The sequence below is a fragment of the Centruroides sculpturatus genome, unplaced genomic scaffold (genome assembly GCF_000671375.1).
Source record: "Centruroides sculpturatus isolate CEXI.00-Female unplaced genomic scaffold, Cexi_2.0 scaffold459, whole genome shotgun sequence".
Lineage (NCBI taxonomy): Eukaryota > Metazoa > Arthropoda > Arachnida > Scorpiones > Buthidae > Centruroides > Centruroides sculpturatus.
The window spans coordinates 456,443-479,380 of NW_019384631.1; the positions used below are offsets into that span (position 1 = coordinate 456,443).

Genomic DNA, 22,938 nt, shown 5'->3' on the forward strand with positions numbered 1-22,938 from the left:
TCTGAAACTGCAAGTGAGAACGAGAAAACCGCTTCAATAATGGCAAACGAGAGAGATGTTGATAAGTCAACTAATGATGAAGATACGCAGAACACGGGAAAAGGAGAGCGCAAGATTGAAATAAGTCACATTCAACGAAAACAACGAAAGACCCGAAAAAAAAAAGATTACTCGAAAGTAATTCTAGTGCTTCATCGGGTGAATATGATTATTTACTTTAATTTCATGTTTCTGTTTATTAAGATGGGAACCACCGCTCTGAAGGATCTTGGATCGAATTTTCGGGGTGCTCTTTTAGCGAGCCTATTATGGGTTCGGCCAGGCCCACAATGGGGCGAACGAATGGNTTTCTGGCAAGCTCAGCATAGGTAATCGTAGTTAAACAGGGGGCGGCATAATCGGTATTGCACACGGGCGTTCAAACAGCTAGCGGCGCCCCTGCCTATTTCCTATTTCAGTGTTACAAACGTAAATAAAAGCCAGAAAACTTTGTGTGACCGGCTCAAACCCATGATTAACTACCACTGTTCGATCCACTAGGAGACAGGTTGGCCTTCAAGCTTTGGTGTTTGATTACTTTCCTCACACAAACTACCAATATTCGATAGTTTTATCGAATAGGTTATTAAAGCATAATCATACGTTATATTTTTCATATAAATAAAACATATTTATATGGAAAATTTTCAAGAAATACTGACACTTTTTAAAAATATACACAACATAAACTTTTCTCTTAATTTCTTTTCAGCACATTAAGAAATGTTTCTGTATTATAATGTACAGTCGATCGCCCTATAACACTGTTGATAATTCCGTTTTATATGAATTTCATGTTGTACGAGTCTCTTAGATTTTACAAATACATGAGCCGTTCACAGCCTGGCACACGTATTTGTAAAATCTAAGTGGCTCGTACAACATGGAATTCATATAGGGGGGTCGACTGTACTGTACACAAAGGTTGATAATGATAATTATTCTACGAACTTTAAACTTCAGAATATTGCAGTTTGTCAATTACGTTTAGTAAAATATATTTATTAGAACTAACAATTACATTTATTAGCATTATAATTATCGCGCACAGGACATGTAAAGAAGGTAATTATAATATTTAATGTTAATTCTAAATTTTTTCTTTGAGAAATTTGGGAGTTGCAATGACATATTTTTGAAATTTACGACAGTTAAATGTTATTAAACTTTTGGCTAAAATAATCTTGTTAGAATATAATAAAACATTGTGGAGAGTAAACACGAACTCAAATATTTGTCTGAAACTGCAAGTGACAACGAGAAAACCACTTGAACAATGGCAAACGAGAGAGATGTTGATAAGCCAACTAATGATAAAGATACGCAGGACACGGGAAAAGGAGAGCGTAAGATTGAAATAAGTCACATTCAACGAAAACAACGAAAGACCCGAAAAAAATTACTCGAAGGAATTCTAGCGCTAAATCAGGTGAATATGGTTATTTACTTTAATTAATTAATTTCTTGCTTCTGTTTATTAATTACAATATTAAAACAAACCGGTTGCTGCTTACTAGAGCGAACCCAAATATATTGATAAAATTACAAAACACATATCCGTAATTGAGAAAATGAGAATAATGAAAAGAGAAGACCAGCAATTCGCTTATGTTTTTTACTTATCGGAAAATAAACAAGAGAATTTCTAGCATAAAATGCGCATTTTTTTAAAATAAAATTTCCATGGACGGCTGGATGGCCGAGCGGTTAGGATGGGAACCACCGCTCTGAAGGATCTTGGATCGAATATTCGAGGTGCTCTTTTAGCGTGCCTATTATGGGTTCGGCCAGGCCCACAATGGGGCGACCGAACCCATAACAGGCTTGCTAAAAGAGGCCCTCTTAGTTCCCACAGGGCGAAAAGTATATATATATATATATATTTTAACTCTAGTGTATGTATATAGTCAAATTAAATATAGACTAGTTTTAATGATAATATTTAAAATTTTAATTATTTTTGAATTCGTACACGTTAGTAAATCAGGAGAAGATGGCCTTCTACCATTACGCATTGCTGCCAGATATCGAGAAAAGGTAATAATAAATAAAAATGTTAATTAATTTTAAGAATAATAAAAAAAATTAAAAGTATTATTAAAAATTAATTAATATCGATTATCGTAAAGTAATAATAATAATAGTAATTTAATTAATTCATGAAATCGAATAATTCAATTCATAAAAAGAAAAAAAAAAGNAATAATAGTAATTTAATTAATTCATGAAATCGAATAATTCAATTCATAAAAAGAAAAAAAAAAGATTTGTATGGCATCACGTGATAAGCTTAAACGGAGGAGAGAAGGCGAAATGTATTAGGAAGATGGACTTTGGCTTTTTCACCGGACTTTTATATTCGTTTTGATCGTCGTCATTATCTTATTTTGATCGAATAATAATGGGATCGATCGTATTAACGACCCTCTCCATATTTCTGGGCTTATTTTTTATCTTCGTAGGTTCTATGAAGCTAACACCAAGTATCAATAGAGATATGCATCGAGAAATTGTAAGCATTCTCGTTTAATCCATTTAATAATAACATTCTTACGCTGTTCATTTCATGTAAAATACATTGTTGTGCAGGTGAATTATACTGTTATTTAGCTCTATTACTTCTAAAGTATTCATGTATAATTTTGAGATGAACTTTATGAACTTTCAAGTTATATAATGAAACTTGAGTGCAAGTAAGATACAATATAATATGGAGTCAGTGGTGCAGTAGTGCATCCGGAGGGAAGCCGAGGGGCCCCGGTAAACTCCGAAGAGAAAGGAAACAAAACACTTATGTTTACCAAAAATCTTTTCCTAATTAATATGTCTTTTTATTTATATTGTGTCGTGTCTTCTATATTACTAATAAATTATTGGTTACGTAAGGTCAGAATATTATGGATTTCGCGTTAAAAAGTTTATCCGTTTAACTAGGGCTGTGGAGTTGTGTAAAAATCTACCGGCTCCGACTCCGACTCCGGCTAAAACACCAAAACTCCACGACTCCAACTCCAACTCCAACTCCACAGCCCTGCCAGGGCTGTAGAGTCGCGTAAAAATCTGCCGACTCCAACTCAGACTCCGACTTTCCCTTACCATCCGACTCCAACTCCACAGCCCAGTGTTTAACTCCATTCCTCCGAGATCAAATCCCGACTGTGTCACAGAGAATTGACAGGGTTAACTGTTCTGAAATGTATCGAACTTTCTTCTTTGTCTTTGCGTTTCCCTGTGTTTTATGTGGGATCGGCATTCCCGTCTTTAATCTGTTTTACTCTACTTCTCTCAATTTGGGTGTCTTCTCTCCCGAGTCCTCTGCCACCTAGTCTCTCCGTCTCGGCTTCCTCCTCTCTATTACTTCTGATATAGTCCTCGTTTCTCTCTGTATGACTGAAGCGTCTTAATCGACTTTCCTGCAAATGGAATAATGAAATGTGTCTGAATACTTTGTGTAATTTATATTATGGTTACGTTCTGACTAAATTATCTTGATGGCAGAAATTGCAGGTATTAAAACTGTTGTTAATTTTACTAAATAATTCTTCGATATTGGTGACGAGATGATTAAATATATCAAATCGATGCATCATCGTATGGTTAGAATAAAAACATGCTTCTTTTTAAATATACCTAACTCGTTTTGTGGGATGACATTCTAAACTAATCAATTCATTTATAATAAGAGATCAAGTATATTTTTTTATATTTGCATGATTTTTATTAATACAGTAATTATAATAAATATCTCCAGAAATACTGCAGGGTTATATATAGATTTGTTAACCTTATATTCTAAGCATTATTTAAATATATACTATATATTCTGTTTACAACATTTAAAAACAATTTTTTAATTATGATTTTAAGTTGTGCAAGTTTAAACTTTGGCACGATTTCAGAAAATAAATATAAATATTAATTAATGCGAGTTTATATAATAAATAATTTAATTACAGAATGAGAAATGATTTTCGGTACTATTTGCTAATCAAAGAAACTAATGCAGAATCTAAATTAATTGTTCAAATTCATTATATTCTGATATCCCAGTAATAACGAAAGAAGTTGTTATTAAAATATTACTTTTAATCTGTTTAAAAACAATGGAATTTTTATTAAGTTTGAAATATAATCAAATAATTATTTCAATGAATTATGCTTCTATTACATTTCCTTGTAATAAGGATTGTAGTAAATAAGTTTTAACTTAAAGAAAAAAAAGGCAATGTTAATACAGGTATACCTCGCCTTACATCAGTAATTGGCTCCAGGAGAGCTGACGTAAGCCGAATTTACTTGTCTCCGAATCTACTTGTCACTAGGCTAAACGATAAATTACCATTCCCGGTTCTGTATTTTATTTATTAATGCATTTTCAATAATATATGGTTAATAAGGATCTATTTTAAGCATACAAACAAATAAATTTTAGTTTTTAATATAGTACAGAAAAAAGTAATCTAAATTTACGAATGCATGTATTGTAAATACAGTACATACTTGTAAATGTATATATTTTAATATGATGTTATGTGCTTTAAACACTTTTCTAGTGATATTACGACTTCACTATTTGTGGCGGACGGACGTAAAGTCGAATAAAATGGCTTAAACTTGATTTTTATTTTTCCATATACTTTTTTGACAATGACGTATAATCGGGAACGACGTAACTCAAAACGACGTAAGTCGAGGTATACCTGTAAGTTACAAAGTTGTAGTCGTAAATCTTCTTCGAATAATTAATAGTTACAAGTCACTGTACATAATATAATTCTTTACTAATTTCTATGTACAGTAGTAAAAAATTTTATATATAAAAATATATTTTTCCTCTTAGTATGTAATAAAATTAATTATAATATAAACTTATTCTTAATTTATAAATTTTATTGTAATAATAATAATAATAATTTACTAAATCTATTAAACTGCTAAATATAACTAGGAAATCATAGAGATGATTGAGATTAGATTATAAAAAAAAATTAACAAAAATTATGAAACTATTAACTACAAGGACATAGTAAACATGCTTGAATCTGAGCCAGGTGCTGTAAAAACATAAAATTAAACTAATAATAATTTTTCATTTTCATACATGTACATTTGCATATACAGTATCAAGTTTTGATTTTTCTATTGGATTTGTGTCTGCATATATTTGTGAAATGCATAAAACAGTAATATTTAACATAGTAAAGTAGAAACATTTCTAAAGATAATACACAATTAAAGTTTTATTATATAAATAGGTTTTTTTTATATACATAAACTGCTCATAACAAGTCAGCATAATGAATTTTATAATTTTTAAAGTAATATATATTGTAGTTAAAATTGTTTTTGATAAAGAAAATTATACATTAACAGTAAGTTTAGACTAGAAATAACTTTTTTCCTTCTAAACTTATTGTTTTATAGTTAACAATAGAATTAGGTCTGCATTTAAAATACATTATAATACAAGTATGTGATGATATTGTTTCTCTATTTAGATGTTATTTATATTTATATAACATCATAAAATATCTGTGGGATAAATTTATTATAAGGTAACATAAACTGTTGATGTTTAAGCTGTAACAATGATAATTGTAATAAGTATGAACTAGCCACTGTAGTTAATTGGCTGAAACAATCAATGCACCTCTAACGGGATGAAGTTTAAAGAACACAAAACATTTCAACCTGGTTGATGGGCCATTGTAATCGGACCAAAAACATTATTGTTTAACTTCACCTACCATTAAAGGTGCATTGATAAGTTCAATAATTATTATATAGCTGAATTAATTATTGAATGTAAACAAAACAGCAGAATTAAACTGTAGAAGAAAGCATTACAGAAAACTACAATTTATTTTCTTAACCACAACAAAATTATATTTAATCAATAGCTTGATTTTTATTTTTATTCATTAAAGAAGAAGAGTTTTGTAGAAATACTAATTAAGGAATCTTATATAAATCTTCAGTAATACTATTTTTTTAGTGTTGTCTGTAAGATAAGAATCTTTCTTATACCTGTGTAGGATAAGCATGATTAAAAGGACATTAAGTAACTTATCTTTTCCTTCGTGTTTCTCTCTCTTACATTCATTAAATCTGTAATCCAACACTGAAAGATAGTAGTACTGCATGTATTGACAATCTTAAATTATTAAGTAAATATTGATTATGTATTTTTTCTCACATTTATTTATTTGATAAGATTCTAAAGAATTCCCTTGTTTTTATATTAAACTTTGTATTATATTTTATTTCATTTACTAAATATAATTATAATTAATTATGTTACTAAGGATATAATTATTATAACTGAAGTTATATTTCTATATATGTGTATGTTAGATAAAGGCTTCTATACCAATCAACGTATCCATGCCAAATTTGGCATAAATATTCTTTGACATTCTAGAAAAAATACTACAGGGATCTCCCACCCCAACTATTGCTAAAGCCCATTCCTTCTTTTGTGTTTTGTAGTTTCATTATTGTAAATATTCGGATCAATAAAAGTATAGCCAAACAATTACCGGATTAAATCGGGCTACGTTACCACTACTAATAATTATTAAATCCCGAGTAATTTGACACTAGAGGTAGGAATTAGGACCTCTACAACTGGACCGATTCTTTTGATCATTGCACCTTGAGATGTTTATATATGTTAATAAATGTACAGTATATTTTATTTGCGAACACAATTCTTTTTATTGGATTTTCTCAACACAGCCTCGTCAATTCCCATCTCCTCAAAAGTTCAAGCAACTCCGGGAACACACAGCTAATTAATTATAATAATTATATAATAGATGTTATAAATTCATTAAACTTTTAGATTAAAATAAAAATGCAGCACTACAGAATATCAAATTGTAAATTTTTATTCGACTTCTTCCCATTTTTTAAAAAAAATATAATTGATCAAAAATTAATTTCAGGCAAATTTTGATAAATCGTTTTTTTTAATTTATCGAGTTAAATTAAATGCTGAAATTAAATTTATTAATTCAAAATCTGTTTAATGATTAAGTCAATTTTAAAACAAATCAGGAAAAGATGAAATTTTAAGATTTTTTTTTTAAAGAAAATGTATATCTAATTTATTGATAATGAACAGTTGCAAATTTAAAAAAAAATGATGAAATCATATACAAGTCTTTTTTAGTAATATACAGATAAAATTAATAGCTAGCCGAACCTTTTACTTAAAAAATAATTAATACTATTAATATAAATCAAATCAAATTTAATTATAAAACTGATATTAAAACCAAGTTGAAACCTCTATACTAGTACATGTACTTTTGAAACATTAAATTTGCAAACATGAGCTGAAAAATAGATTTTATTTACTTTCATATACTTAAACCGACATTGCCTAGCCTATGTTGTTTTCTTGTCTTGTCAGGTTATCAAGACTGCCAAGCTGTGGATAACATTTCCTTCTTGAAATTAATGCATACACCATTTCTAGAAGCTTAGAAAATTTCAAACACATCCATTGATTTAATTTGTTGACATTGAACACTTTTTTTTTTTTTTTTAATAATTTAGCCTGGTCTCAACATGCCGACACTCCTGGCTCGCTGTTTTATTTTTAATTTAAAATTAAATAAAATTATTATTTCTGAATTTTTAACATGAAAGATAAATCTTGTCATAATTTTTTCTTTTAATTTATGGCAATCTGGAATTTTTTTTAAACTTTTAATTTCAACTAATTTTGAATATTGTAAGAGGACTTTCTTTGAATCCTACTGATGTAATACATTTGTTACAGGTTTTTGAGATTTGTTCTATACNTTTTTTTTAATAATTTAGCCTGGTCTCAACATGCCGACACTCCTGGCTCGCTGTTTTATTTTTAATTTATGTTTTCATTTTAATACATAAATTATTTGTTTGTCAAATTTTGAAATATGTGAGTCGTTAAATGTTGTAAATTTGAAATAAGCTGTTAGAACTCTGTTTTTTTTTTTCTGTAATTTGTGATTTATGTGTTTTTAACCCGAGGCTGACCTCTGAATGGCTTCAAAAACATTTGTTTTAATTGTATTGCTGGAAAAGTATATAAGTTGTAGAGTTATTGGTATATTGATTTCCAGTTTTCTGCAAGTGTTTTGTTTTATATCTAATTATTAAATTAGTCTTATTATAGTCCAATAATATGGCAGATCATTTATAGTCATTAATAAAACATGGGAGATAAACAATTAGACATGAAGCAATCACAAGAAACATTTTACAGTATTAAAAAACTTGGTCTTTTAGTACTTTTAGTACCTTGTAATGTAAAAATTACATATGTTTTTAGAGACTAATGATTTTTGGGATAACTCTTAGTTGATAAAATTATTAGAAGTAATAGCAGTAAACAATTTCAAATCTTCTTTATTTATCTGTAGCACTATTTGTTGTTTGTTTCCAAAATTAATAAGGGGAAAAGAGTTATCAGAATTATCATATTTCAACGAACTTAATACAATATTTTCTATCAACTTTATACTTTATTTTTTAACAAATAAATTAAATTAAAAATCTAGTTTCTCTGAAAAAGGAAGATCTGTGAAAGATTTTATCTTTCACAGATCTTCTTTTTAATTTATATTGATAAACTAGAAATCTTGGATATTCTCCAACTCAAGTGGTTTGTACCACCACAAAGAAATCTTACTTCTGTACAGAAAAATAGCATTAAACACTAAACGTTACAGCTAATTATTGATTGATATTACCGCTAAAATAACAGAACTGTCTTTTGATGTTAATTTTGAAAACAACCAAAAACATACAAAGATATAAAAATCGTCATTTTCAGATTGAGAACAAAGCATTTTTTGGAGTTAGAGTGACCGGACATCCTCGATTTCTGAGAATAGTTCCTGGTTTTGCTCCTTTTTTAATGTTTGAATGTAGAATAATGCATTAATTAATGCATCAATTATCACCAATTTATAGATCGATAAATAAAATTTTCAAAAATAAAGTCGAATCATTTCTAGACTCCATTTTCACTGATTGTGAAACATGTCCCTGTTCGATCGTAAATGATACAGTCCGTTAAGTGATTAAATCATTTTCGTAATTATCGATACATTCTAATTTCCAATAATGTTTCCATTAATTACATGTAATTGATGTTATTTTAATCTTTTTACTGTAAATAAGATTATAATTCTCATATCATTGTATTTAATATTAACATTATTCGTCAGTCTACTTTTTACATTAATGTATTCTAGTTATATTCTACAATATTATAGTTACTTTTTATTCTGTAATTTTATCATGTAGAGTTTTTATGGTTTCTTTTATGGAGCATGATAGACATTTCCCTATATTCCTGACTCGTTCATGGTATGAAAATGAATCCTTACTTTTATGTAGCATTTGGAAAATTATCACATTTTATTTAATGCAAATTAATGCATTTTATTACCAATTTATGTTCCATTTACTCTATAAAATATGATTACAATTTTTGTTTCTACATGAGAGCGGAGATATGTTGTTCCATTAGTTTACGTCGATGATATAAATTAATATTTTAATCAGAGTTTTAAAGAAAGATGATAATTTATGCTCAAATTGGTTAATTTTCAACAGAAACAATCTCTTAGAACAAATTAGAAGCATAAATTAATATAAGAACTTTTAATTTATGCTTCATTTACTTTTTGATTTAATTGTTTAAAATATTTTCATTTTCAGAATTTGTTATTCATTTTCCATTTCAGATTTTTTAATATTTTTAATGTATTTTAATGATAAATTTTAATTGAATTTAATAGCGAGAAGTTCTGCGTTGTTAAAAAATTGTTCTTTTCTAGCGACGAAACTTTGTCCAATATGCAAAAGTATTTCCACTGGCAAAGACGTTTGCATTTAAAGTACCTTCAAAGTACTACAGGTTAACTGTTGGTTGGACTGAGGTAATCTGTGGCACTATACTTGTTTTTATACCTGGTAAGTATCGTATATTTTAGATGTATACCAGATTAGACGAATAACAATTTATCCGAATTACAGTCGTTTCATTTCCGACAATCAAACTTCAATTTAAGCAACATTATGTATTCAAAGTTATTTAATGAAAATAATTATGTTAAATTTTCAATTATAGGAATGATAAAGCAATTGGCTAATGTCCTCCTCCTTATGATGATGACCGGTGCTTTCTATACTCATACAATAATGGAAGATAAATTTGAACGTACGGCACCTTCTATAGTTTTTGCCTTGATGTTGGCTTGTAGGCTGGTAGTGTTTTTCCAAGTGAGACGAAAAGAAAAGAAACAGAGCAAATTACTTGCAAGCAAATCAACCGTTTCAAATAAAGAAAATTTGAACAAGGAAACAAAGCAAGACTAATTAAATGATGTGCAAGAATTAATTATTGAATTATTAATTTCAAAAATTAGAATATAATTTTATTTAGAAATATTTTTACATATATATATATATATATTGTTTATCATTTATTTGATATTACTTTATATAAAGTTTATTATTATTATAATATATATTTATTATTACTAGTTTAAAAATGTTAAAAATGTTAAATTAAATATAAGATCATCGGGCATGTACCTAAATAATTGAAAGAATGAATATCAATCTGGTCGATCACGAGAGTACGATTTTTATACACGTAGTTTCGATCTTTGATCACTAAAGATGTCTAGTAGATACTTACTTTCATTTGACAGATTTTAACATTTATATTTCACTCGTCAATCAGATAAATGAATTTACAGATACCTCAATGATAGTATTTGATAAATAAAGTCATATTTTTATGATAAATTTATTAAATTAATACTCTGGATTATACAGTAAATGATCTATAAAGCGTTTATTATCGAAAAGACTTATAATGTACTGTACGTGCGTAAAGAATGCTATGAAAGTAGACCGACTTTTAACAAGCTAATTATATCATATAATACGTAAATATTCTAAAATTATATTTTATGACACGTATATATATATATTTACGTGCTTAATTACTGAAAAGCCATTCTTGTCCTGTTCAGAGCTTGCTTTACTGCTCATTTACTGTAAAGCCAAATAATCTGTCCAATTTTATTTTATTTTTTAAACATCACATTTCATGTTTCTTCTATTATTTTGGTACATGTTCAATAAGATTTATTAAGTTTAATCATTTTATATTAATTTTATCTATATAGACCAACTTAGAAACCATATAAAATTATCCGTTTCGGCTGTATTCCGTTTATCGATTATCGAATCATTATTGTTATATTAAGTTTTTAAAACTTGCAGACAAAAACAAAATGGCAGCTACTTAATAACGGTAAACCCCTAAGGTGCCAACGAAAGGACGACACGACTGTCTCTAATGTATTTTGACACTTAATCTTTATAAATTTGATTTTTACTTGCAGATTTTTCATATTTTGCATCGATTCCACGCTGTGGAAATATATGTAGTTAGGATTAAAATATTTAAAACATTTGTTTATAATAGTAGTAGAGAAAATTGTAATATTAAAAACGAATCGATAATCTTAGCGGTAGCAAAAAAAGAAAAATATATCACTTATTGTCTTTTCTAGTAGGTGATATAGTTTTAAATTTTGATCATATTATAAGGTATAACATTCAGTTAATATTATAATTTAAGTATATCTCTCTCCTATTTTAAAATATGCAATATTTGGGGAATTTTTTAAAAAATGATCACTACTTCCTCTTTAGGCATTAATGGATTTTTTGTCATGTGCATCAAGCTGTACATGGTTGAGAGATGATATCGTTCTTATTTCAAATCAAACATAAACTGATTTATAGTGTACAAATTAAATATATATTTTACTTCCTGGATAGCATCAGTCTGTGAATGAAAAGCTTAACTACCTCCGTAGAAAATATGATGGAACATTTTATCATGTGCATCATATCTTATAATTAAATATGACAGATATCCATCATTGCAAATTAGTGTCAAATGGATGCTGCTGACATGTGTAGTTTTTTTAATAAATGCAAGTCTTTCAAAAACAGCTTGAATTCAAATATTGCACATTTAAAAGTAAGGAATTTTTCATTCACATTTATTATTATTATTATTACTATTTCTTCATTTATGTTGTTGTTTTATTTATATATAATTTTGAAGTTTTATTTAGGTTATAATTAAGTAATTTTTTATTATTTATTCACTTTTCAAAACCATAATAATTCCAGTTTAAAACATATCTTAAAAATTTACAACATTCCATTGATTGTAGTTCAGAAATGCTGCTTTTTGTAAAATTTAGATAAATGGTAGATCGTGCGCTTAAAAAATTTTTCATTAAAAAATATTGCCGAGCCTTCTTGATCATTCTAAAGAAACGAATAAACGATTAATGGATTTTCTAAAAGTTCTTTTCGACATTTAATTTTCGGAAATGTACGTTAATCTACATTTTGCTATTAATGGAATAAGGTTATGCTCGTTGAGGAATCGATCATTATTGAGGTTATTTAGTCAAAATAGTGATTTATGAATGTGAGAAAGGACTATACTGAAAGTTAGAAATGAGAGAATATGAAACTGCACTTGTTATAACAACACCATCACCAGTTTTTTCTAAATTGTTGTAAGACAAGAAAATATGCTAATTAAGCAATTTAGAGACTTTCTATTGCTTATTATATGAATAAAATCTATATTACAACGGTTGAATAAGATTTTTGACTGCCAATTGAGTGTCATAGAAGTACAAATCGTAATTTTCATTAAAAAATAATACGCGATTCTTTCAATATATTGTATGGTACAAGATTTCAATACTATGAAAATATTTCTTCTTCAGATCTATACTTTTCATTATATCATACATAATAAAAATTTGAAATATTACTATATAAATTATAATATATTATATTTTGAATTAAACGTTACGGTGTACGACAAGCATTACTGATTTAAAATTATTCTATAATGAAAAGCTATAACTATACTTTGTTTTAAACTAATATTTGAATAAGTATAACCATTGTATTTAAAAGTAACATTAACGATACAATATGTTGGAAATTATAAAATGGAAAAAGTAAAATTATTAATATTATGCATTAAAGCTACAATGTTCTTTGAAAAATCTTATTCGTGATAATGTTTTTTGTAAAAATTTTAAGGTATGTCTTTTTAAAAGAAATAAATGCAATTTTTAATTATTTCGTTATATTTAAAATTTAAAACTCGTAACTTTATTCGTGTCTCGAAAGTTAAAATATAATTACTTGAGAAAACTTGTGTCGTTGCAGGTGAGACAGTTTGCGCGGATTTAATAAATTTGTTTTCTGTTTAATTTTAGTAACGCTTACTTTTTCCAATTTAAATACTAATAGATCCACCAAAAATATACTGTTATCAACTTTATGCACTTTTCTTCATTTTATAATTCACTAAAACTGTTTATAAAAATAGCTAACCTTTTTTAATAAGTTATTTATAATTAGTAGTAGTATTTGATTAAGTTTTAATCAGAATTGTTAAATCAGATGTATTAAAAACAATTTAAATCTTTGTGAATCTTAAAATATTAACTAATAATCTGATGTGATCTATATAACATATTCATTTATGATTTTTTCCATATTTAATTAAATTACATTAAAGATGTAGTTTCACTATGTATCTTTACCTTATTTTAAGATACGAATAAGATTATGAAAAGTTGATAGTAGTAAATATTTTTGGGGAAAAGAGAAGGTTTTATACGAGAAGTCTATTAGTAATATTTGGTATATGCTTAATATAGTGGTAAAAGAACATGATGGATGCTGAACACTTCCAGTTTTCCTAACAGTTTATCCATGTTCATTTATGTCATTTGAACTTAAATTTTTTACAGATTTACCATTTTAATTATGTTTAATATATTGGAGAGAATACAATTATTATTATATGAAAATTTTTATTTACATTTTTGTTTTACTATGTTATACAATATGTTGTTTGATTATATATTAACAATAAATGTATTTATACGAAACTTGTGTGTTTATTTGCAATACTAAACCTTGTAAAGTTTAACGGTTTTTATTTCAAAATGCCCGAAAAATGTACACGAAACTTCAAGTGTTTTTCATGGGGGAAAAGTTTAAGCAGATTAGAACGTAAGTCTCTCTACTGTATTCATCATCCAAAGTTATTTTTTTATTTAAATTTAGACAGATGACAGATTGCATGTTAATTTATAGAATAGGTATTTATTGTAGTTAGTTTATATAAGATTTAAATTATGAAAAACAGTTATAGTTATTGAGCAATTACATCATTACATGATAGCTGGGTAATCATTTATTACTGTAGTTGGAAGGTGTTGCATCTCGTTATCATGTGTTATAGCAGATTTTGTAACTATTCACATTCAGTATAATATACCGAGAATAAATTGTATTCAGATAATGTCTTTATTGGAAAAAAGATATATTTTCAAAATTTATGACAGCAAAACTAAACTTGTAACATTTTGTATTGTTATGCCATATTGGAAGCCACAGGATATTACAGGTTTATTTACTTTTTACAAATAAAAGTTGCTAAATAATTTTAAAATGATACTGATAATCAGAATGTTTGTAGGTTAAATAAGTTTAATGTGTAACATTATTCATTTCTTCTATAATTGATAAAACATTATGATTAAACCATGAAAAACTGAAACTAAGAAGTATAAAAACTTCCATAAACTATATATGTTTTATATAACCATCACAGGGAGTTAAATGCTTTTTATATATCCCAAAGATTTAGTTACTATAACCCACATTTTAATATTTGATACTATTGAATATATATTAGCAGTCGGATGGCCCAGCTATTGGGGTGTTGTCTTACCGTTTTGGGAACCCCAAACGTGTTGAAAAACCCCACGAATGTTTTGGGGTGATCTGTTTGGATATGGCAGGGGCCTGGTCACCCCCACTAGGCTGACTCATTGTGGGTTTAGCCAAGTCCTCAATGGGTTTGCTAAAAAGGCCCTCTTAGTACCCAGAGAGCAGAGTTTGCTTTTGTTTTTTAAATTTGATATCAAATTAATATAATATAAAAAATAAAATATGCACTCTGTTCTCGGACGTGCCCTCTAACGAATTTATTTGGCCCGATTTATATACAGATACCCAATTTTCCCCCACCTCTGTTATATATATAACAGAGGGAAAGTATGTTGATTAGTCAAAAAATTTTATAGGGGTGTTTGTGTATTAGGGGCACAGATATACTATTAAATTTTGGTACTTAAATAAAGGTCGACCAAGTAAAGACGTAAAAGTGGTCATGTGTCATATCTCTCAATGAATATTTTACTCGTTATATTCGTTCAAAATTTAAAAAAAAAAAAAAATAAAACTCGTTTCTACCCTCAAAGTAAGCTTTTTTTTTGTCATTTTATAATACTACAGTAAAACCCATTAAGATGTTAGAATATATATGGGGACATGATTTAGTTCAACCGCTTTGACGCTAAATAACTAACTTTTGTGTTAAACCATTTGACTCCGATTCTGACCACTGATCACAGAAATTATTAGGCTTCAAACAGGGTGAACAAAATCATGCCCCCCCCACAGTCTAACATCCACACATATAGAAAAAAAAACCTCGAATCTTTTGCATATTTTGAAATTCCAAGGTGTCCCGAGTCAAAAAACGTAAAAATTTTGGAGGGGTCATTTTTTGACCGAGCGCTACACTTTTCCTCTGTTATATATAACAGCCAGAAAAGTAAAAATTATCAAATACATATTTATATATTACTTAGAGGAGTCTTTTAGCTTTGAAATAAAAAGTTTCTACGTTCTATCTTTATTAGAACTCTATTTATTGAATCTTTTATTCTGAGGTCACATATGACATCAGAATTTCCGGGTCTCTTTCGTAACAAGTCCGCCCCTGGTCGGAGTCGGTAGATTTTTACGCGACTCCAAAGCCATGGTTTTTATGATAGTTCTGTATAGTTGACAGGAGTTTACCAATTAAGTTTAACATATTTACATTTTTACAGCTATGGTGAGAAACGTTTGAAATCTACAACAGCCCTGTCGCTAGTGTTGCCACCTTTTCAAAATCGCCGACCCGAACGGTAGGTGAGGTTTGTTCGAACAGAAGTTCCTGACACATGCGCAATGTCATTTTACAATGGGAAGAATAACGTGCAAGCCGGTTCTAAATCAGCTACAGTTAGGGACTAGGGACTTGCGTAGGAGTAGCGTAAGTAACCTAAATTAAGAAAGAACAAGTACAGATAACTTAGCTCTATTTGAGACGTGTACGATCGTACTGTACATGCAAAAACAAAAAAAAAGTCGATAGGTCGCGCGCCACACGTCGGCATAAACAGACTAACATCGCAGAATTGCAGATGAGTTTCTGTGAATGTAGGCTCTTTCGCTGTTAAAATAGTGTAAATTTGTAAAAATATTTGCAAGAATATGAGCGTAGCCAGGAAGAGGCATGGGTGGGCACGGCCCCCCAGTTAACCTAGTGCCCCCTAGAAAATTACAGCCAAAAAGTGTTGAGCCGATTTGCAAAAAGAAATAAAAAGCTGAAGCTAATTTAATTGGGTGTAGTGTACCCACTAAAAGTCTAGATTAGGCATAGCCAAAATACGGCTCGCTTAATGAATTTATGCGGCCCGCGATTAATCTTTGAATATTGGACTTAACTCGAATGGATCCGCGATAATTCCTTATATCCTCACAATGTGAAGTGATAGAAAAGTTGAGGGAAAAAAATCAACGGCTTTCTCTGCCTAATATGAAAAGTGTATCTGTAATCTCTATGTACAGTTTAGTCTCTGCGGGTTAAGGCATTGTTAGAGTTTGATATTAATGTTACGAGAACTTTTTACTGGCTTATCGAATAAACGATACGAATGGACCCTAGACCATCACTGACGCGCAATTGACTAATTGGCTCTGGATGTCGGCTTCTTACAGAAACACAGCCTCCCTATCATCAAATGTCACGGCACGCCATTGTAGTGTATTATTAGCGGGTAAAGCATAATTAAATCTTACAATTTTGAATTGAAATGAATTTAAGAAAAGGTCATTTAACATGTAGTCGTGGCCGAGTGGTTAAGGCGACGGACTAGAAATCCGTTGGGATTTTCCCGCACAGGTTCGAATCCTGTCGACTACGAATTTTACGTATTTTTTTATTTCATTAACTCGGCGTTTGTCTGCTTCAGTTAATTAATAATTGCTTCAATATTACTACTGTATTTACTAATTTGACGGGATTTAATGTTGTACAGTACAGTACGCGTGCTTATGCGACTTGCAAAATTACAGCTGGGTGTTGGCCTGACCTAGCTCTCCTCTCTCCCGGGAAAACTTTTCAGGGTTTTATTATTAATTAATAGTCTTTGTATTTTTATTTAACTTTATACTGTAAAAACTATCCATTTTTTTCTTTAAATAAAATAAAGTTACAGTAGTTTGTTCTTATATTCCCTGGAGTAAAGATGTGTTTCTTTGTGTTATTTTACTACACACAAAACTTTTAACATCAAGGCTATTATATTGAAGTCCTTTAATATAATAATCAACCAAATAAAATTTATCATATTTGTATCTATATTGCATTATTGTATGATAAAAAATAATTTAATAAAATTTTTTACAAGTTTAAAGCTTTTTATATATACATAATAATTACATAAGTTCATAATACTGTAAGGTCTCGTTTTATGCGGATTTTTTTATGCGGTTTGTATTTCATCCAAAATTTTTTTGGACAAACATACATATAGGCTTGTTTAGGAAGCCCGCGTATAGACAGTCTCCAAAAATCGTGGGACGCTCAAAGCTCACTCCATTTGTTCCACTGACATATAACCTTTATGGATGTAAAGGACAGCTAGATCTACCTTAATCGCTTTAGTTCCTAGCAATTTTTGATATAAATGTAATTAAACATAAAAAATACTTAAAACTAAAAAAAACGAAAGAAATGCGTTAATTTTGAAGAAAAAGCTTCAAAGTTTAACTTCCTTTGTCTTGCCCTTCTGTGAAATTTAACACCGATGAGTCAGTTTATACATCTGGATGACCTTGAACACAGCTGGAGTTGGATTTCCCGGGGCATTCTCATAAACGTCGCGGGAGGACAAGGGTTTAAAGTAGGGTGAAGCTGGCCGTATATTTTTTAATATTTTTAAAAAATTTGGAGACTTAAAAAACATTCCAAAAATTTAAAAAAAAATGTAAAACTATATTACTTTTCGATAAAATTAACTGAATTAAGTTTGAATACAAGTTTATTTTAAGCTTTTATATGAATTTCTTTCAGACATTCGAAGTAATTTATTAAGCAGCCTATTTCTTTTAATTTCTGCAAACTTTTTTTATGCGGTTTTAAGTTAATTTTAATTCGTTGTTTTGGTTTTATGCGATTTTAGAAAATTACGGAACGTATCCCTACTTTTTCAAGGCAAGTAAAGTCTTTTTTATGCGAATTTTTTTTTATGCGCTTTTCTGTAGAACGTATCCACCGCATAAAACGAGACCTCGTAGTAATAAAGTGTATCGAGATCAAAACGCCATGCGGATAAAATATAAAAATTTATTAAATGAACAATAAATTTTTATTTGTAACAGTTCCATATTTTATTACATAAATAATCAAACTGGTGTTGGTGAATATGGGGGATAGAATATAGCTAATTTTGTAGCTTACTCTTGGATTTACTTGCATATGGATTTGTTAAATTCTTAATTTTTCTTTTGCTTTTTATTTTTAACATGAAAGATAAATCTTGTCATAATTTTTTCTTTTAATTTATGGCAATCTGGAATTTTTTTTAAACTTTTAATTTCAACTAATTTTGAATATTGTAAGAGGACTTTCTTTGAATCCTACTGATGTAATACATTTGTTACAGGTTTTTGAGATTTGTTCTATACTTGTTATTAAATAACCAGATATACTATATAATGAATTCACTTCTGCATTGTTTAAAGGCATATTTTCAGCTTCAAAATTTTCTGATATAACAACTGTATCATATTATTTTGTGGGTTCTTTGATTATACGAAGAAATTCTGATAAAAACTCTTTGTCGTCATCATCATAACTCTCTCTTTTGACACATTTTTTAAATATTGAGATACCGAAATTAATTTTAAATTGTTCTTAAACAGGAGTCCAGTTGGAGTCACTTGTTTTGCACACACTAAACTAAATAAGCTTTCTAAGCAGTCCTGGATAAATCTTGATGTTAGTAAAAAAAACATTAATTGAAAATTCATGTTGCAAATCTAAACTTGATTGAGTCATAACCAGCAATCCAGTTCGAAATTCCAAGTAGATTTATCTCCTACCTTCATAGTTTTAAACACTTCAAAAACATTTTTTTAAAAAATGTTATTGATTCCTCATACTTGGAGCAAAAAGTGGATGCTTCCATGTTGCTAATTTAAACCATTTTTTAACGGCATCAATAAACCAAGCAGTTGTTAAATATGGTTTATTCACTTCTTCTGAAAATATCTTAATCCACTGCTTATATCAGGGGTGGGCAAGCAAGAGGTCAGTGAGAGCCAAAATGTAGGTTTTGCAAAATGCATGGGAGCCACAGTTCTATACTTTTTTATTCTGTACTGCAGTTCTGTACCACAATTTTATTACATAATATAAATATTATATAAAACAAATATTGAATCTTTTCAATAAACATATTTTCACAAAATTGTGGACATCAAATTGTAAAAATAATAATAAAAAACAGAAATTAACACTTTCAGCAAGAGCCGCATGTAACTCAAAACTCAAAATGTGGCTCCAAGAGCCGCATGCGTGTCTCGGAGCCACATTTGCCCATGGTGGGCTTATATCATGACATTTGTCCATGGTGGGCTTATATTCAAAAAATGAAAGTGAAAACATGTGTAATGTTTTCACTTTCATTTTTTGAAAATGTGATGGCAATAAGTTTTCCTCACTTAACTTAGGAGCTAGTTTGAAATTTAAGTTTTGTTGTTGATCTTGCAATTCATTTATATGGTGTGATGATGATATATCCAGTTGGAAGATTGAATTTTTCTTTTGTTCCTTCTGATATTTTTATAATTTTATTTGTTATTAGCATACTTTTTATATTTTTAAAGAAATGTGGTACATCTGCAAGCAAATAAATCTTTTTATCTGAATTTAAAAAATGCTTTATGGAATTTACTATATCGTTGTGAAGTTTCATTTTTTCCATAATGCTTTGTTGGATGATCCCATGTCTGATGTAAAGCTAACAACATTTAAAACTAATTGTCCAGCACAAGTAATTATTTCAAATAATTTATTTTCATATAAACTTCCATCTACGGAGTGACCTGTGAAATAGTAAGTTAAAACCATAGTAAAGTAATCCACCCTAGTATAATGAGTTGCAGTCCCAGAATGTCCAGGTAAAGTGACATCACTAATATATGCATTACTACTGCTTTCATTATCTTCTTTAGCCTTTTCTACTTCGTTTTTCAAGATTCCAATTCTATGTTTCAATGTTATGATAGTGTTTACATATTTAACATTTTTTTCACATGATTTTCTATATAGTTGTTTATATTTTTTTAAATTCTGTTGTAATATAAATACAATATATCCTTTGCATGTTCCTTATCATGATTTACAGAAATGTCTTCAGCTAATGTGGTTTCTTCTGTAAATGTTAAAGTTGTTTCGAAATTTGTTGATGGTGTAACAATAAAGTAAGTTTTGAAGGTTTTACTTGTTTTATAACAGTCGAGGATCTTCCTTTTAGTGGTTTTCTGTGAATAATTTGTTTTGTGAATGAAAACAAAGTTGAAATGGCATTATGCTTTAATGCTTTTTGTATATATATACCTCGCCAGGTAATGCGATAGCTGGCTGAGTGCCGTTGTGGAGATGTTCTTAGGCCGTGGACGTAGGAGTCATCCCCAGTCAGTGTCGTATTTAACCAAGTAAGGTTGTACCTTACTTAATATACTTCTGGAAGCAAAGGCTCGCTCGGTATCTGGGTGGCGTAACTGGCAAGCACACCACACTGGAAGCGGAGGTTGTGGGTTCAAGCTCCGTCCCAGGCCAGTTCTTTTATTAAGCTTTAATTTCTTCTTCCCGTCAACTCTCACTTTTTTCCCACATTTATGGTTCAAAATGAACTTCACACAAACAAGAATTATTCGTAGACTTACAATTTTCTCGGCGCACTCTTTTGGGTCAAATTTTTCTCCGAATGGGATCTCTCAGAAAACATTTCACAATATATCCTCTTACTGAAGAATTAGAACAACCGAAAGCCGAACATCCAGGCATTATTTCAGTGATATCTGCATAATAAAATTAAAGGGTATATTTTATAAAAGTGGATTCGAAATGACTTTTAAGACACCTTTAATGCATTCAGCAGAATAACAATACAAAAGTACTAGTATGTAAAAGAATCATTTGTATAATGAATTTTTACATGCCTTCTAAATTCAATTCGCTTTACAAATGATACTTTAAATAATCACATATTACCAAATAAATGCTGCCTTTCAATAAGGTCCAAAGTACTAGTGTGTCTTTGTATTGTTAATGTACAGGATGTATTAAAGAAGTCTTACAAGTAATAGAATTAAATTTGTTTATATATTTTTTCGTTTTAATAACATCGCTTAAGCGGATATCGGATCTAATGTAAACAGCTACGCTAATTATCGATTTTTTCANAGTACTAGTGTGTCTTTGTATTGTTAATGTACAGGATGTATTAAAGAAGTCTTACAAGTAATAGAATTAAATTTGTTTATATATTTTTTCGTTTTAATAACATCGCTTAAGCGGATATCGGATCTAATGTAAACAGCTACGCTAATTATCGATTTTTTCCATTTGTTGCCTTATATTAAAGCTTAAATATGAACTTAAACATAAAAATATAACAAATTCATGCCTACCTGTTATCAAATGTGTTCAAAAACTTCTATATTTCTTTATAAACGACTTTAAAAAACACTTGCCATTCAAAATATACAGAGCCACGTGTACCTTTTGTCAGAACATGGCGGATTTTAACCACGTGATACAACTAACCAATAGAAAATTTGACAGCTCATGATAATCTAGGTACTGTAGTTTAATAAAAAGCATGTAACGCCATCTACTGTCGCGAAATTAAGTGATGAACTTTTTATTTTCTTATTTTAAACCAAAAATAGCACCAATAATAAAAGATTAAATGTACCTTATATAAAATAAAATAAGGTAAAAAAAATTTCAGTAAATGAATTTAAGTTTAATTAGAGAAAAAAGAGAAGTTGGTGAACGTGCAGTCGTGGCCGAGTGGTTAAGGCGACGGACTAGAAATCCGTTGGGATCTTCCCGCACAGGTTCGAATCCTGTCGACTGCGTCTCTACGTAGTTTTTAATTATTTTATTTCGTGTTTATTTTCCTGCTTCGTTCTTTAAATTGCTAGGTGCGGTAGCAGTTTGGCAAAGGGCTAATATTTTTTTACGCTGTTGCAAAAGCAAACCAGCATCATCGTAAAGTAGCTAAAGACCTGATGGAACATGATAAACCAATTTGGTTTACAGCAGTCGCAATTTCGTCGGAAGTTGTCGCAACCGCATGAGATACAACACGCACTGAATGGGAAACAAACAGATTCCGTCTGCACTTGGAACCAATGGAAAATTGCAGACAGGACGACGGAAAAGTGGTCGTCCGTAGACGGCAATGCCTAGAAGCGAGCNGTGGTTCAAAATGAACTTCACACAAACAAGAATTATTCGTAGACTTACAATTTTCTCGGCGCACTCTTTTGGGTCAAATTTTTCTCCGAATGGGATCTCTCAGAAAACATTTCACAATATATCCTCTTACTGAAGAATTAGAACAACCG

The 22,938-nt window shown here is 29.4% G+C and overlaps 1 protein-coding gene, 1 long non-coding RNA gene and 2 other non-coding genes across 4 annotated transcripts; 3 read left to right on the plus strand and 1 right to left on the minus strand.

Moving 5' to 3' along the window:
* The first annotated feature begins 2,305 nt into the window (after nt 1-2,305).
* On the plus strand, nt 2,306-12,910 carry LOC111625760 (transmembrane protein 35A-like). The gene is made up of 3 exons (XM_023368984.1): nt 2,306-2,551; nt 9,879-10,014; nt 10,172-12,910. The coding sequence occupies exons 1-3, from the start codon at nt 2,441-2,443 to the stop codon at nt 10,417-10,419; spliced, it is 495 nt and encodes a 164-aa protein (XP_023224752.1). The 5' UTR covers nt 2,306-2,440; the 3' UTR covers nt 10,420-12,910.
* A 4,223-nt stretch (nt 12,911-17,133) lies between these two features.
* Nucleotides 17,134-17,215, plus strand: Trnas-aga. Its single transcript has one exon. It is a non-coding gene; the product is annotated as a tRNA-Ser (tRNA).
* Nucleotides 17,216-21,159: 3,944 nt separating this feature from the next.
* Nucleotides 21,160-22,097, minus strand: LOC111625772. Its single transcript, XR_002756784.1, has 2 exons — nt 21,994-22,097; nt 21,160-21,381 (listed from the first exon to the last, which is right to left on the minus strand). It is a non-coding gene; the product is annotated as an uncharacterized LOC111625772 (long non-coding RNA).
* Nucleotides 22,098-22,364: 267 nt separating this feature from the next.
* On the plus strand, nt 22,365-22,446 carry Trnas-aga. The gene has a single exon. It is a non-coding gene; the product is annotated as a tRNA-Ser (tRNA).
* Nucleotides 22,447-22,938: the final 492 nt, after the last annotated feature.